This window comes from Pipistrellus hanaki (genome assembly GCF_964339955.1).
Source record: "Pipistrellus hanaki genome assembly, chromosome: 2".
NCBI classification, from domain to species: domain Eukaryota; kingdom Metazoa; phylum Chordata; class Mammalia; order Chiroptera; family Vespertilionidae; genus Pipistrellus; species Pipistrellus hanaki.
The window spans coordinates 65,403,806-65,422,160 of NC_140504.1; the positions used below are offsets into that span (position 1 = coordinate 65,403,806).

Below are 18,355 nucleotides of genomic sequence, written 5' to 3' on the forward strand. Positions count from 1 at the left end.
TAATTTTTATCTAAACTTATTTTTTAAATATTCAGCTAACTGAGAATTATAATACCTTATAATTGGTGTTCCTTAAAATGTCAGCTTCACAAGATCGTTCACAATCTAGATAACTGCAAATGGTCTGCTTCATTATATTACTTTCAGTTATCTCGATAAAATTATTGAGAAGATCCTAGATTTAAAAAATAGAAATAAATCTCATGAATTAGTAATAATAAGACTATATCACTTTCAATATTTTAGCATAATAATTTTAAGTAATTTAAGTTAAATTCTTTTTTGAAGACATCTATATGTATTTTTTTTAAGTAATAGAATATATTTTCCTCATTCAAAGTGAACAATAGATAGGAAGGTGCTAAAATAGAAATACTGGATCTCTTACTGAATATTAACATGGTGAAAAGAAAAAGGTGTGCATAAAAATTCACTGAAAATGTTAGGATAATAAAGAAAAATATTTTAAAGGGAGGAGAAAGTAAAAAAATAACCACAACCAAGTAGGGATTCTTTAGCTAAGTATAAAAGTTAATATTTTTTAAAAATGTATGAAATTATTACTATATTAGGTCAGATTTAAAATTCATATAGCTATCCTGACAAATGCCAAAAATTGTCTACTTATTCTATTGATTACTGAGACAGGTATCCTATGTATTAAAAGAGAAATATGCAAATTGACCGTACCTTCACTATGCCCACAGCCAATCAGAGAGAGTATGCAAATTAACCCAAACAAAGATGATGGTTAATTTGCATATGCAGGCACTGAGCAGCCTGAATCCCAGAAACATCCTCCGGACCCAGGCCATACCTAGACTGTAGGCCTGTGCTTAGGTCCTGAGCGGCAGGGGTCACAGAACACCTCCTGGCTACTCGGAGCCTATAGGAGCAGGCTCCAAGTGGCCTGGCAGACGGGAACATCCCCATATTGCTATAGCAACGGGGGGATGTTCCCACCCTGCCCCCAGCCACTTGCAAAGTCTCATTCATGAAGCGGCAGTTTAGGTCCACACCCCCTGCCAGGCGCCCACAACTAGAGGCTGGCTGCTGGCCTTTTGGGTTTGCCGAGACCCTGGTGGCCACAGCTGCATGCTGCCCAGGGTCCCTGCATGCCCCCAGCCTGGGGCCCATGGTGGGGCTGGCTGCTGGATTGGGGGCATTTGGAGAAGGGGATGTTCCTGCCCTGCCACCAGCAGCTTCCCGAGCTCCCGCAGCAAGTGGCAGTTTGTGTTCACACCCCCAGCCTAGCGCCCTCTACAAGGGGATGGTTGCTGGCCTCTGGGGGGTGCCAAGACCCTGGGGACCACCCTAGCCCAGTGGACACAACCCAGGGGCTGCATGAGCTGCAGAGGATACACCTATTTAAAAATATTTTTTTTATTGATTTTTTTTTTTTTTTTTTTTTTTTTTTTTTTTTTTTTTTTTTTTTTTTTTTTTACAGAGAAGAAGGAAGAAGGATAGACAGTCAGGAATATCAATGAGAAACATCAATTAGCTGCCTTCTGCACGCTCCCCACTGGGGATGTGCCTCCAACCTAGGTACATGCCCTTAACAGGAATCAAACCTGGGACCCTTCAGTCTGCAGGCCCATGGTCCAACCACTGAGCCAAACCAGTTTGAGAGTAAAAACCTTTTCTGACAGCTCATTGGCTAAGCTCCCTTTAGGCCACCACTTGCAATGTTCTTGGTAATTTGGGTTATAAGAATCCAAGAAGGTGATTTAGGGTTTTTCCACCATACTCCAGGAGAAAAAAATGAAGGTCCCTTGACGGGTCCCAGATTGGAGAGGCTGCAGGCTGGGCTGAGGGACCAACCCCCCAACCCCATGCATGAATTCCGCGCACCAGGCCTCTAGTCTATACTAATAATAGAGAAATATGCAAACTGTCTGGGACTCCATCACAGTAATGACTGAACAAATGGCTGTGTGGGACCATCAGGCCAATAGAGGGGTTAGTGAGGGATGACCAAAGAATTGAACAGCAGGCTGCATGGGGCAAACAGGCCAGCATGGAGGCTAGTGAGGGACAACCAAATGACTGAACAGCAGGTTGGGTGGAGTAACTAGGCTGCCGGGGCGGGGCGGAGGGTGCGTGGAAGCAGTTTGGGGTGACCAGGCCAGCAGAAAGAGGAGTTGGGGGTGACCCAGCCGGTGGGGGGTGGGGGTAGAAGTTGGGAGCAACCAGGCTGGTGGCGGGGTGGGGGGGGAGAGGGAGGAAGGGAGGCAGTTAGGGGTGATCAGGCTGGCAGGCAGGTGAACAGTTAGGAGCCAGTGGTCCTGGATTATGAGAGGGATGTCCGACAGTTGGACATCCCCTGAGGGATCCTGGATTAGAGAGGATGCAGGGTGCTCCGGGCCTCTAGTATTCAAATAATCTGTGATCGGAAATTTTTATTTCTCTTTTCAATTCCATCAGTTTTTGTCCCATCTATTTTGAGGCTATATTATAAATTTTGAGTTGCTATAGCTTCCTGAAAAATTGAATTGTGTGTTTTAATGAAACATCTCTTTTTATTTCAATGAATGCATTTGGCCTTAAAGTCAGGTAAAATATAAGGATCCAAATAGGTTCAAAACAAAAGTCTGGAAAGAAGTTATGTCATTCAAACCAAGTGAAACTTGTTGTTAATGTTCTTATTAAACAAATTAAAAAGTGATCAATGTGACTTATCAAATAAAAAAATTATCCAAAAAATAAAGAATACCCAGAGTATGTGGAAATATAAAAACTCTCATACTGTGTTTTAAGACTGTGTTATAACCTGTTATAAACTTTCTGAGAGAAAATATGGAAATATATCTCAGCAACTTTACAAGTGTGTGGACAGTTGCTTCACAATTCCACTTTTAGAAATTTATCCTAAGAAAATGATGTAAAAAATACACAAAGATCACTTTTCATATAGTGAAAAAGTAACATGTTTAGGATAAACTAAATATTCAATAGCAGGATAAGTGTCTGGAAAGATATAAATGAAAATGGCAACATTGGCTTCTCCATTTAAAGAAATGTGAACAAATTTTAGTTTTACCTTCAGGTATTTTACATTTTTCAGTTTCCTGAGGCATTTAGTACTTTTAAAATTAGAATCAACAACAAAATAATTAAGTATAATTTGACAAAAAGGTTAACTATTGCATTTAGCTCTAGCCTTGTGAAGAACTAGATTAGTAGAGCTTTTAATCTTGTTATCTGAAAATGCTAATATAGCCTCTTCACTTCTTTCTACTTGTTGAATTATACATTCCGCACTACAAAATGAAATCAAAGTTGTTTCTCATATAAAAAAACGAATTTCCAATTAAAGAATGTGCTTCCTATGAATATGACATAGTTAAGATAAACTGCACTTTATCAAAGATGATTCTGATTAGTTAGAAATGAAATGTTATTCTTAAATAATTGCTTACTTTAAAAGTTGTAGGGAAATATTCATCTTCCGTAGGATCTATGTCAAACCAATGATCATTTGTATCACTTATTTCTTCTAAGCTTCTATGAAATTCTAGCAGTCCTCCATTATATCTGCAAGGCATTTTAAATAAGATTAGTTTGAATGTGACACTGTAACTAAATAGTTTAAAATAAGACAACGCTTTTTTGTGTGTGATAAGTAGGATAGTGATAACCGCTGGTATACTATAGAAATACAAATACTAGGATTCTCACCTGTGGTAGATTGGGATGAAAAACAGGTGGAAGGGGAGACAACTGATTATGTAGTAGCTCACTTTAACAATATGGGGACCATGGTAATTAAAGGGATTGTAGAGTTGACTGGCTTTTGTTTACTGTCTTGGAAGCCTTAAAGAAAGAATGACAGGCACAGGTCAGCCAACTATTGACTCAAGACATACTGTGAAAGACAGAGGCCTTTATGGTAGCATTTAAGGAGACCCTCATCTTCTGCAGATATGTTGGGTAAATATAATCTGTGTTAAAAAATCAGTCCCAGCCGAAGCCGGTTTGGCTCAGTGGTAGAGCGTCCGTCTGCGGACTGAAAGGTCCCAGGTTCGATTCCGGTCAAGGGCATGTACCTTGGCTGCGGGCACATCCCCACGGATGTGGAAGAGGCAGCTGGTCGATGTTTCTCTCTCAACGACGTTTCTAGCTCTCTATCTCTCTCCCTTTCTCTCTGTAAAAAATCAATAAAATATATATATTTTTTAAAATCAGTCCCAGATTTAATCACAAGGTGCAGCAAACTATAAAAGAGATGAAATGCATCACCTTGATGGGACTGCTATTATCAACTCAGGGTAAAAGGCCTCCATGGTAATATATAAAGAATCCTTACCAACCCTAATTATAAGGGCGAACTATGCTGAAAATGAGGCCCAGTATTTAATCACAAGAGTAGAACAACAGCAAAGACCAAAAGCACAGCCTCAACAAGTACCATTATGTGGAAATCGGGGCTCTGACAGAAAACAAGGAGACTCTGAGATCTGGAATGGGGACATTTAGGTGAATATGCTCAGAAACAATGAATCCCTAAATTCTCATGAACCTTCTGACTGGCAAAGACCTATTTCTTGCTAGGATGGGCAGATTCCCTTTATTCAGGGACCGTAAAAAAATATCATTTGGAGTACATGTCTCAAAAGGTGACACCTTCCTTCTCAAGATCCTTCCTCTCCACTTATTGCCTACAGACCAATACTGTATATATAGGATCACATAAAAGCAAAGTCCAAATGGGAACACAGAGTCCCTGCCCAGGAAAAAAAATAAAAAAGAAAGTTTATTCATCATGAGAATTGCAGAACTTGACTAGTATTTACTAGAACATGTGTGAACCTTCAGAGTGCTGTACTAGTGGACAAACCATACAGCTGAATAGGGAAATATGCACATGGGACATCTTCCATAACTCAAGATTTAATTCCATGCTGCTTAAGAAGGTTATTTCAAGCTTGGACATAACAATGGCCTATGGTAACTGAGGTGGAAATGCTGGAAATTTCGTGGCAGAGTATTAAAAGAAAGCTCAGGGAGGTGAGGATATTAGAAAGGACTTAGTACATAAGACCACAGAATCCACACTAGACAATGTCCCCTGGAATAGTGGTCACCAACCTTTCGGACCCCACAAACCACCAATGGTCCACAGACCACTGATTGGTGACTATTGCCCTGGAAAGACCAAGGTGACACTCTACCCATTAATGCAATAAGAAATGTTAGTATATAATGACTTTCTAGTGTCAACCATCTGGAAATGGATTCTCTCCAATGCCCATAAGTAAAGAGAATAAAAAGTCATTTACATATCTGAGGGAAGGACAGTAATATACATTCGTTTCTTGTCTCAGAGCTGTTAATTTTCTCCACAATATAAACTAGAGGAATTTTTATCATTCTGACATTCTGCAAAACATTTTGCACTGTTCATTGGTATTGGTGACATCATACTAGTGAACAGAAAGTAGGAAATCTTCTGGATACCTTAGTAAAAAGCAAGCATGCCAAAGGATAGAAGATAAACCAAAGAATCAGGGAACTAATAGGTAGTGATGCTTTTATGGACCCAACTGGAGGCCTGGAATTCATGCACAAGTGGGAGCCCCCCAGGGGTGGCCTGTGGGGATAGAGCTGAAACCCACAGTCCAACACTGCCTTCAATTTCGACCTGATGCTCCCGCTCATCTTGTCCCCACTACACCTGCTGCAGGCTCGCACCAATCAGTCCCAATCAGGAGAGCTATGAGCCTTGCAGCTGGTGCCCTCAAAGGGGAGTGGCCTGTGGGATTGGGCTGAAACCGGCTCTCCGACATCGCTGAGGGGTCCTGGATTGTGAGAGGGCACAGGCCAGGCTGAGGGACCCCACCAGTGCAAGATCAAGGCTAGGAAGGACTGCAGGAGGGCTCCAGGGCTTGTCTGGGCCATCTTGCTCAGTTATGATTGGCCGGACCCCAGCAACAAGCTAACCTACCAGTTGGAGCGTCTGTTCCCTGGTGGTCAGTGCACATCATAGCTACTAGTCAACCAGTCAACTATATGCCCCCTGATGGTCAGTGCACATCAAAGCGAGCGGTTGAGCGGGCTTAGCATATCATTAGCATATTACGCTTTGACTGGCTGAACAGTTGATGGGTCACCAGAGGACCAGACACTTAGCATATTAAGCTTTTATTATTTAGGATGGCTGGGCCAACAGTAATCCTTCATATGGATTTGTCTAAGTAAACTTTGTGTAATTCACCCTTCAAATCTCAGCTAAATATTATTTTCTCAGAGAGACTTCTGATTCCCAGAACCAGGCTGGGACTCTAGAAGTTGTTTATTGTTCACTGTATATACCTTCATAGTTTTTTATAACATTTTATAATTATTTTGCACAACTTATTATTTGATTAATACTATAATATTATCAGTTACATGGGAATAGGAATTGTCTATTTTATAAATAATTATATCTCCAAATCTAGAATATGATAAATGCTTAACAAATAAAATGAATGCTGTTACAAATGGCTAAGGATCTCCAAATATGAAGTGAACAGACTGCTAGTCCATATAGATTACCTTATGCAATTTAACTAAATATATGATACCTTACTCTCCCAAAATTCAGTGTTTGGACATTTTCAGTGCTTTATTAGTTCTATTATACCTTAAACACCTATTCTAAGTAGTGATAAATATTAAAAAGTACAACCATCATTTATTTACTAATATAGCATTTCTGTGTCCTGGGCACTGTGTTAATTACCTGCAACATCTTATGAGGTAGGCACTACTTTTAGTTCCATTTGACAAATAAGAAAAAAGATAAGGCTTAACCAACATTACATTTCCTTAAATCAAAGGTCTGGTAGGTGGTAGAAAATGTATTTGAACCCAGATCTGTTAAACTCCAATATCCCAATGTCTATGTTATACTGCCTCTTACTGTCACAACCTGTTAAGTTTGATACTTAATATTCTCAAGTAAATTAAAGAAATTATTATCTGTAAAAAATAAATGAAGAAGAAAAAAATCCATCCAGCATAAATGTTATTATACCTGATATACTGTGAAAACTTTATTCCCTTTTCACAATGCAGAAAGCTGACAGGGAAGATCTACCCATTAGTTAAAATCCTTACCTTTTCTGAGCATATTGAAGCAAACCACGTCCAAAATAAACTAAAGACATAAAGTTTTGACAAATTTCATTTTCTTGGATCACCATCTTCATCACTAGAAACTTATTCTCAGCTTCTGTATAATCCTGTAGGAACATAGAACTCAGTTTGGCTAATATAAAGACTTTTTTTTTTTTCTTTTACAATAAACAAATATTTCCCAAACTTGAGAAGTTAGGGCAACTTTAATATTGGTCCAGTCTTTTGGTCATTTATTCATATCTCTAATCCTAGCATCGCTGTATATAGTCACATATGCTTAAAATATGTACAACAAACTAAGGTATTTTTTGACCAGCATTTCAAAGTGAACACTAAAACAATAGCCCTGGCCTGGTGGCTCAGTTGATTGGAGCATCATCTGATACACCAAAAGGTTGTGGGTTCAATTCCCAGTTAGGGCATATACTTAGGTTGTAGGTTCAATCTCCGGTATGGGAGGCAACTGATAGATGTTTCTCACATTAATGTTTCTCTTTCTCTCTCACTCCCCCTTCCTGTCTCTCTTAAAATCAATAAAAACAAATCCTCGGGTAAGGATTAAGAAAACCAATAACAATTTTTGTTTATAAAACTGGCAAATATTACTAGCCAATATTATATAATTCTTACTATTTTTCTTTCTAATTGGAGCATAAACCTTCCTAATTTTTCAAATAACAAGTAAAAAGTATAGATTTCTAGAGACAAAAAGTAAAAGAAATATCAAAGTTGCAAAGAAAACATTAGAAATCATTAAAGAAATTAAAAAGATAATGTTAAATTTGAAAGAATTCTTAGAAATCACCTAGTTAACTCCCTGATTTTTACTTTTTGCACTTCACCTTATTCAACAAAACATTTAAAGTAAATGGGGGGTGGGGAAAGGGCACAGGGAAGGGTGGGAACCAGGTGGAGGGGAGCAATGGAGGGGGGAAAAATGAGGAACGTTTGTAATAATATGAACAATAAAGATTTATTTAAAAAAAAAAACCTGCCTAGAAATTTAAAATAAAAAAATTAAAGTATAACTCATATTAGAACCAGCCAGATTAAGCTCTACTAGAAAATGGATTAAAATGTATTGTATAAGTGAAAGATGCTAAACAATTTTGTTTTATACAAATGGTAAGCATTTAAAGGATAAATAAAGTAACTGAAGTTGTAAGCTAAAATTATGTTTCCCCTCTCAATATTTTTTATTTCCCAAAATAGTCGCTGGCATAACGATACTATATTAAAAATATATAAAAGTTACTGAGTGGTATCAATTTTTAGAGAATTTCAAAAATCAACATTTTAATTTGTTAAAATGAGGTCAGTATATGTAAAAAGACTTATAATAAGCAAATAACAAATGCTACGTACCTCTTTCTTTCCTCTTTCAGTGAGTGCTATTCCATACAAAAACAGTAATGTCAAATAATAATCAATATTAATCTGATGTGCCTAAAAAGATAAAATATATTTTAATTGGTTATTTAAACTAAGCTACTTTAAAATTTAGCAAGATTAATTAAATATTTTAGGTCTAATTATTATTAAAATAGTGAAATTATCATTATATGATCAATCATCTAATAATACAGAATTCATTTTAGACGTATTTGATAATTTGACCCAGAAGAGGATAGTCAATAAAACACGAGAGTTTGATTAAAGAAAATGAAAGTATGCCATTAAGATTTGTTATACTAAACCTTTTGTAAAATTATTTCATTTATATTTCAGATATCAAAACACTTTAGGTAATATTATAATGAACACTCATGTATCTACCATCCTGCTTAAAAAATACAATGATCTCTTAAATCGAAGTATTTTATTGTCCATGTGTGCATTTTGTTCTAACAGTATAAACATAGAGCTTGTCACTTCCTCAGTGAAAAATTAAAACATGAGGCTATTTCCTTCATCTATAATTTGGCCAAATTATAGAGATGGAGAAAAGATTAGTAATTAGGAAGAGCAAGGAGGACAAGGGGTGCATGTGACTATAACGGGTTAGCATAAAAGACATTTTTGTAGCGATGTGAGTTCTTTTATCTTGACTGCAGTAGTGGTTACACAAACACTGGTAATAAAATGGCACAGAACTATACACACCATGCACAATAGTCAGCAGAGCTGACTGCTATCCATAGAGAGGCCTGATTGCAAGACTGACTCTTTATGGGTGTCTCGGAACCTGGATTTTAGGAGCATTCCCACTGTTCTCTGATAAGGTTTGGCTCACTGTGCCTAAATTGCTTGTACAAATAAAATGATTTATGCTAAAAACCTGGGAGTTTCCTCTGGGAGTTAAGAATTTTTATATATCCTAGGAAGAGGGTGCCTACATAACTATCCTCCAATAAAAACCTTAGGCACCAAATCCCTAGAGAGAAAAATCATATTCATAGACATTTTGCTGTATTTTTGTTGCCCCTCTTTTAAATCCATCTAGGACTCCTTTAGGGTGGTGTCCACCTCCTCCTAGAACCCTATTCTGGAGGGTCCTAACTAAGAATTTTTTTTCTGTGAGCTTGTTCATTATTATAATACTAGAGGCCTATTGCATGAAGAGATTCGTGCAATAGGCCTTCCTTCCCTTAGCTTCCAGCACCAGTTTTCCTCCAGCACCCGGGATCCAGAGTCTACCTTCTTGGTCTTTGCTGCAGGCTCCAGCCAGAATCTGCCATCTTTGTCTTCACTGCTTTGCTGCATTCTCAGGCTGGAGTCTGCTGTCTTCATCTTTGCTGCAGACCCTTGCTGAAGTCTGCAGTCTTTGCCTTCATTGCGCTGGAATGATGCTCCAGTAGATCCCTTCATCCTCCACTCTATCTCTCATAGCAGGCGTCCTGCCCAGCCCTGCTACTCCACACCTGGAGCAGCTGGACGGCCACCATTTTTTATCCTTCTAATTTGTATATTTCCTCCTGATTGGTTGGTGGGCATAGGGGAGTGATGGTCAATTTGCATGTTTCTCTTTTCTTAGTGTAGACTAGAGGCCTGATACACGACATCCATGCAAGGGACTTGGCCTCACAGCTATAGTGGCTTGCCTCAGGTCTCATAGACCCAGCTTTTTCCCAGTCTAATTAGCATAGTACGCTTGCTATTAATTATTATAGACTGAAGGCCTGGTGCATGAAATTTGTGAAGGGGGGGAGTAAGGGGGAAGAGGTCCCCTTAGCCCAGCCTGCAAACTCTCCAATCCGGGACCCCTCAGGGGATGTACGACTGCTGGTTTAGGTCCAATCATGGGGATCAGACCTAAATCGGCAGTTGCACATCCCTCTTACAATCTAGGACCACTGACTCCTAACTGCTCACCTGTCTACCAGCCTTATCACCCCTAATAGCATCTGCCTGCTGGCCTGATCACCCCTAACGGCCCCCCTGACAGCCTGGTTGCCTCTAACTCTCTAACTGCCCCCTCCCCCCCCCCCCCCTGACAGCCTGATCACCCAGTAACCACCTCTGCCTGCTGACCTGATTGCCTCTAACTGCCCCCCCCATGACCTGGTTGCCCCCAGCTGCTGCCCCTGCCAACCTGATCACCCCTAATTGCCCGCCCCCACCTGCCTGATCACACCAACTACCCCTCACTGCCCCCCTCTTCCAGCCTAATTGCCCCTAACTGCCCTCCCCTGTTGGGCTGGTTGCCCCAAACTGTACCCCTCCCAGCCTGGTCACCCTAACTGCCCTCCCCTGTTAGCCTGGTATCCCCCAATTGCCCCACTCTGCCAGCCTGGTCACTCCTCATTGCCCCCCCCCCCCCTGCCAGCCTGATACCTCCAACTGCTGCCCCCCAACAGCCGGCCTGGTTGACCCTCACTGTCCCCCAACCCCCCACTGGTCTGGCCATCCCACACAGCCTGCTGTTCAGTCATTTGGTCGTTCCACATTGGTCTCCCTGCCTACCTGATGGCTCCACGCAGCCTGCTGTTCAGTTGTTTGGTCGTCCCTCACTGCCCTCCTGCTGTTCTAGTTATCCTATGCAGCCTGCTGTTTGGTTGACTAGTTGTTCCAGTTGTCATGATCACTGCCTTTATATAGATAGATAAATAGATAGATAGATAGATAGATAGAATTTGGTATCTTATGCTATATGCTATCTTGTGTTGCTGGGTTGTCCTTTCTTGAGGATAACTCTAATCCATCGTCTGAATGGGTGTAAAACTTAAGTTTACTGACCCAAATTATTCTAAAGAAATAATTTTTCCTTTTACCATCTTGTACTATTGATTCTAATTTTTAATGTAAGGTTTATATTTCTTTTATTTTCCTATTTATTTCTAAAGTATCATTTGACCTTGAACATGTAATTATATCTTATCAATTTTACCTCACATAAAGGAAACCAAGATGGCGACATAGGTAAACACCTAAACTGCTCCCTTGCACAACAATTTCAAAACTAAAACTAAAAGACAAAATGTCTATCACCCACAACCACGGGAAAGCTGGCTGAGTGGAAGTTAAACAACTAGAAGGAAAAAGAAAAGAGCACTGAGACATGTACAAGCACTGAAAACCTGAGGTACAGAGGCATGCAAATCAGGTTGGCAGTGGGCAACTGGGTGTACTGCTTTTTTCAACCTGAATGGAGACAAGCTCCTGATTACTCTGAACTCCAGTTTCTGGGGAGATGCTGGGGACCCAAACTCTTATGGGGAGAAGCTGGACTATCTACCATCGGGTCGGAAAGTGAGGATGATTTTCTTGCAGAGGTGTGCCCAGCAAAAATTGCTTACTATGCTGGGACGCAGTATGTGGGGACTTGGAAACACGAAGACGCAGAGATGGTTGACTGGCAGCCATCGCTGTTTGCCACGCCCTACCCTAGTGACTCCTTGAGATACTGCCCCGCACAATCTACAAACTCACCCAAGCTCTGAGCAGCAACTTTTAGATATAAATGGCCTGCCCTATCACAGCCTAACCTAACAAAATGCAACTCTGGTCAGACAGCTCCAAAACCTCCAAACCTCAAGCAAAGAGGAGAAAACTGTAGTTCTCACTGTAGCTCCTGCTGGGTGGCCTCAGACAGTAGCTGACCTGCACCCCATTGGAGATCCAGAAGCTAGTATATCTAGTGGTCAGTGTGAGACAACACCAGATTTCAACTACTCACTTCCATAAGTGGCACATTCAAGAGGCAGACTCAGTAAGCACCAAAGCCCCAGTGAAACAAGTCCTGCCCCATAAATGTTTCTCCAGCACAGCAGTTCTTCCATTATAGACACAGCGGGTCCTCACAGCCAATTGGCCTGGAGGTCAATTCTGTCCAGTGATACCAACAACAATCAAGGCTTAACTACAATAAAGCTATACACACAGTCTACAAAGGGTGCACCAAGAGTGTCCACCTTAGGTAACTGGGAGGCTGACCCATTGGGCTATATAGGACACCTAGCACACAAAGCCACCCTACCAACTCAGGGAAGCAGTGAAAATTCAGAGACAAAGAAACAGCTCACAAATGAAAGAAATGGAGGACGTAGAGTTCAAAACCACGGTTATATAAGGTTTTTCAAGAATTTCCTAGAAAAGGCTGATAAATTTAGCCAGACCCTCAAAGATATGAAAAAGGACCAACTAGAAACTAAACATACACTGACTGAAATAAAAAATATTATACAGAGACCCAACACCAGACTAGAGGAATGCAAGAATCAATTCAAAGATTTGAAATACAAAGAAGCATAAAACACTCAACTAAAAAAGCAAAAAGAAAAAATAACCCCAAAATTTTGAAGATAGTGTAAGAAGCCTCTGGGACAACTTCAAACGTACCAACATCAGAATAATGGGGGTGCCAGAAGAAGAGAGAGAGCAAGATATTGAAAACCTATTTGAAGAAATAATTACTGAAAACTTCCCCCACCTGGTGAAAGAAACAGACTTACAAGTCCAGGAAGCACAGAGAACCCCAAACAAAGGAATCCAAAGAGGACCACACTAAGACACATCATAATTAAAATGGCAAGGACAGCTGAAGCAGGTTTGGCTCAGTGGTAGAGCGTCGGTCTGCAGACTGAAAGGTCCCAGGTTCGATTCAGGTCGAGGGCATGTACATTGGTTGCAGGTGCATCCCCGGTAGGGGGTGTGCAAGAGGCAGCTGGTTGATGTTTCTCTCTCATTGACGTTTCTAGCTCTCTATCTCTCTCCCTTTCTCTCTGATAAAAATCAATAAAATATATTTAATAAATAAATAAATAAATAAATAAATAAATAAATAAAATGGCAAGGACAAAAGACAAAGAGAATCTTGAAAGCAGCAAGAAAAAAACAGTTAGTTACCCAAAAGTGAGTACCCAAATGACTGTCAGCTGATTTCTCAACAGAAACGGGAGTGGCAAGAAATATCCAAAGTGATGAATAGCAAGAACCTACAACCAAGATTACTCTACCCAGCAAAGTTATCATTCAGAATGGAAGGTCAGTTAAAGAGCTTCCCAGATAAGAAAAAGCTAAAGGAGTTCATCACCACCAAACCAGTATTATATGAAATGCTGAAGGGTATTCTTTAGAAGAGGAAGAAGAAGAAAAAAGTAAAGATAAAAATTATAAACAACAAATACATATCTATCAACAAGTGAATCTAAAAATCAAGTGAATTAAAAATCTGAGGAACAGAATAAACTGGTGAATATAATAGAATCAGGGGCATAGAATAAGAGTGGATTAATAATTCTCAGGGGAAAAAGGTATGGGGGTTGTGGGAAGAGACTGGACAAAAATGGTACATCTATGGATGTGGAGAGTAGGAGGGGAGGTAAGGGCAAAGGGTGGTTTGGGAACTGGGTAAAGGGAAGCTAGGGGGGAAAAGGAGAAACAAATGTAATAATCTGAACAATAAAGATTTATTAAATTTTTAAAAAATTTATCTCACATGATTAGTCAATAACTGATAATAGCAGCACCAATTTTTATAAATATAGAAATATCAGAAGAAAAAGGAGCTGAATATTTATAAAGAGACAGAAAGTAGTACATTTTGTCATGACACTCCATGAAAGCCCATTTTTACTAGTTCAAGTTTCTATGTAATCCTTTGTACACCCTTAAGCATCTATAAATGCAAGTGGCTGACTTTTCCCACATTCCACACATGTCTATAGCAGTAAAGCAGTAAACCCCACATATTAACTCTAGTCACCCAATTTTAAAATCAGACTTGTTAGTGACATGTCTGGGTTTGTAAAAAAAAAAAAAATATAACTTAAATTTGTACATATTCCAGTGCATATGGAAGAAATTCCAATATTGATATATAGGGCTGCCACTCAGAAGCACAAGAGATAAACACTGTGACACTTGAGATTTTTTGTTGTTGTTGTTCATTTGTTTATCATGAATTTCACGCTTAAAGTGGTAAACACGGTGTGCATTCTTTTTTTTTTTTACAAATTTCTTCTTTGGAGCATCAACAAAATTTAGTGTTTTCACGACTTTTCATATCAATGGTTTATTTTTATTTCGTGTACACTTTTGTTGATATTTCCACAGACTGCAAATTATCATTATTTTATTATTGAATTTATCACTGTAATGTATTATATTGTGGAAATAACAAATAAATAAATGGCATCAAATGAAGGAATAATGGAGCCAATCACCTCACAAGAAGATGATGACATCCTTTATTCAACTCCAAAGTCAGATGATTTTTTTAAATTAAATTCAATATTGTAATGTGTGGAGAAGATTTCTATTTTGAACACATGACAGTTAACTGGTTAAGATGAATAATTTTGTAGCAGGGAAGGAGACTAGAATAAGCTCATTATAGAGATGTAGTCATAAAGTACAAGACAAAGGAAGGAAATCAATTTACAGTATGTGCACCTTTTTCTAGATCAGTGGTTCCCAACATGGGGCACCTGCCCAACGGGGGAGTGGGGTGGCAATTTGATTTTTCAGTTATTAACAGTGAATTTTTTGCATTTTGTATGTTTCTAGGGGGCCTCATATACAGTATATAAATACAGAGTGTGACATAGTTATGCATTTCAGTTTATTATATATTTTGAAACCTTACTTGCTATTTTTCATATCACTTCATATTATTATTATTTTAACAATTTCTTAGTGATTTATTTCTTCCTAGGTACTTCAACTGTCCTTTCTTTTCTTTTATTTTTCTCTTTCATGGATGTCATGTTCTTTGGAAGCTAGTTTAGACCAAGTTAATGGCCTTTTAAGCTTCCTCCACGTGAATAGGACTTCACTTTTTGAATAATAAAAATTTTATGGCATGGGGCGGGGGGAGCATCAGAATTTTAGAGATGCTTAGGTAGGGCATAGCCAAAAAAGAGGTTGGGAACCACTGCTCTAGATCAGAGGCTCCCAAACTTGTTTGTGCCGTAGACCCCTTGCCATGTTTTTCGGTTTTGGGTAGACCCCCTACTTACCTGACATTGATTTTTTTGTAAATTTCTAACTGTAGTGAAGTTTAGTGTTAAAATTTAATAAAAAATAATGTACCTACTTTTCTCCGGCATTCTCAAACAAAATAACACTGATTCACTATAATTTGTATGATAAACTACCAGTTTATATTTTTTTAAATATTTTCTCAGCACTTTCCTATTCAAGATTCAGGAAACGAATGAACGTATTTTTCTCACATTCATATTTATAGAGTGACGAATTGAACAAGTCGGTGCAAGTTCGCGAAGCTTTGAGACAAAAATTGGCAAGAATGTTTACTGCGCGTATGCTTGTAACAAGATGATACTGGTATATCATTATGTGCAGGTTTTTATCCTACAACTTACACAATTTTATAAACATATATAATAAATTTTTTACTTCATAGGTACTTTTATAAATAATTTATATGTTTTTATATTATAAGATAATATGATGTAAGTAAATAGGTACTATCAGTGTATGTTGAGATCCACTATCGTGGACCCCCATTTTCATTTCATGGACCCCCAAATTTTTTTTTCGCTGACGTAGACCCCTTGCAGGTTGTCATAGACCCCTGGGGGTCGATATAGACCACTTTGGGAATCATTGCTCTAGATAGAGGCAAAAGAGGAAAATAGAAATTGGCCTACACCTTAAAGTTAGCATGCATTAGCCATATTCTCATTGAAAAATGTTGTGAGTCCATTATTTCAAACTTCCAAAACCAAACACTTACAGTATAATTAGTAGCTTGAATGTTCCTAAGTGATGCTTCCAGTTGTGTTATCAAGAAACGTAAAGTCAAAGCAGGAACTATTTCCTCCCCATTCTGGCTGTTAGCTGCAACTTCTCTCTATGCAAAATTATTCAGTTGAAAATGTCCTTAAGTTAGAATAAATATCTACATATTTTATAAATAATACATTTTCATTGCAAAAAAATTGGAATATAGATATAAAGATTTCTTCTTTAAATCCACACAACCCAGATACAACTGTTCTCATACTTGTTTGTTTTTAAGAAGTCTGTCAAATCTTTGTAACTATTTCCTCAAAACACTAAAAGTTATTACTATGTCTGCCAAGGGGTTGGCAATATCCACTCTTACTTCAGAGGAAAGTTGTAGTCCCACTTTATTCTCATATCTTCTGTTCCCTAGCATAACTAAAATCTTCCTTCCAACTCTAAGCCTGTGGTAGTAAGCAGGAATGCTGGCTTCAATATCAACACCAGGGTAAGCCATCTGATACTGCAATCTGATTGAAATCAAGCTGATAAGATTTATTATGTACCTTAGTTTTGTATTTACAGGGATGAAATCAAAGGAATGACTATGTATTGTTTGTGGTCATTCCCCAATGCCTTATGCCCACAAGTGTTTGGCTTAAATTACATTATCTGTTTAATGATTTACAGACAGTCCTCAGGTTATATCAGACTCGAAGTATGTCATCTCGTGGTTATGTTGCCATCTCCCATTTATTTATAAAAAAATAAAGTTCTATCATTTCACATATTTATATATGTGCTTTAAGTTTTTATTATTTATTTACCACAAGTAAAGGTCAGGAATTGTTATCTTTCTTTTAAATTTTTTTTACTGTTTCATTTCATTACTGCTGTGTATGTGCTCCATGTGAGTGACATAGGTGCTTATGTAAGTGGGTTCCAACTTACCTCGAAAATTGCATTACGTTGTGCCACCAGAACGGATCACTGATGTAACCCGAGTACCTACTGTATTATCTGTTTGGAAACTTTAAAGTACATTTTCTTAACTTGGTGTCTACTATACAATACTTTACTGTTTTTTCTCCTAGCTAAATAGATGATTAATTTCAGTCTACCCAGCACTCAAGTTAATGAACCTCTTCTCCATTGACACACATTTCCTGGATAAATCCAGTCATGTTTTGAAACACTGCATATACACCGAGATTTTCCAAATTTATATTTCCAACTCAGAACTATCACCAGAATCCAGATTCATATATCCAACCAGTTGCTCGACAATATATCTAAATTTTGAAAAGGCATATAAAACATATCACTGAAGTTCCACCTCTGCCAAACAATCATACTTTGAGATCAATCCTCTCAATGACAACTAAAAAGCTGGACAAAATATAAAATCTATTTATTTGAAAACAATGGAAAACTATCAATGGCCAAAATGGAAGAGAGGTGGAAGGACCAGAAACGTGAGACTGACTTCTGGAGTCATTTTTATCTTTAAGGCAACTGTTGTATTTGGTTGTGGCTGAGATGCTAGGCACATCTCTTAGCAAATTTGCAAAAGTAGGGGGGAAACTGAGAGTTCCTGACCTATCAAGGAAGAGTGGGCCTAGTAACACCTCATTCTTTTGGTTGGGAACCTGAAGAAATATGAGTATCTGTTTTTTAATTTTATTTCTTTATTGATTAAGTTGTTACATATGTGTCCTATTTCCCAATTACCCTCCCACACCTTCCCCTTTTTTTCTGTTCCACTTGAAAAAAGAACCTAACACTAGGATTTCAATGCACGTAGTTTATTTGGGATATGCCCAGAACAGGGTAGGGGAGTGGAGAAAAGATACAGGAAAGTGAAAGCAGGCCTTAAATTAGTGGGATGTGTTATTAAACCAGTTACCCACAGTGGGTAACTCTAGTGAACATAACAGGGAAACTGAAAAACAGTAAAAATAACAAACCTCAGTATTACACAATGCAAAAGGGAACTGAGGTATTTATATAACAACCCTAAAGTGTTTTCCAGGGTAAAAGGGGGTATTAATTCCTTGGGACTTCAGAACTGCTGAGTACAGCCTTTTGCAGTCTAAAAGAAAAG

General features: G+C 38.5%; 1 protein-coding gene across 2 annotated transcripts in view; it reads right to left on the bottom strand.

Annotated features, from left to right (window-relative positions):
- Positions 1-18,355, bottom strand: part of DZIP3 (DAZ interacting zinc finger protein 3) — a 113,802-nt gene that overhangs the window by 69,657 nt on the left and 25,790 nt on the right. For both annotated transcript variants that reach the window (XM_084874009.1, XM_084874010.1), the window contains exons 5-9: positions 16,262-16,378; positions 8,488-8,568; positions 7,102-7,226; positions 3,420-3,534; positions 56-175 (exon numbers count right to left, since the gene is read on the bottom strand). In XM_084874009.1, coding sequence (XP_084730135.1) covers positions 56-175; positions 3,420-3,534; positions 7,102-7,226; positions 8,488-8,568; positions 16,262-16,378 — 558 coding nt within the window. The remainder of the gene's footprint in view (positions 1-55; positions 176-3,419; positions 3,535-7,101; positions 7,227-8,487; positions 8,569-16,261; positions 16,379-18,355) is intronic.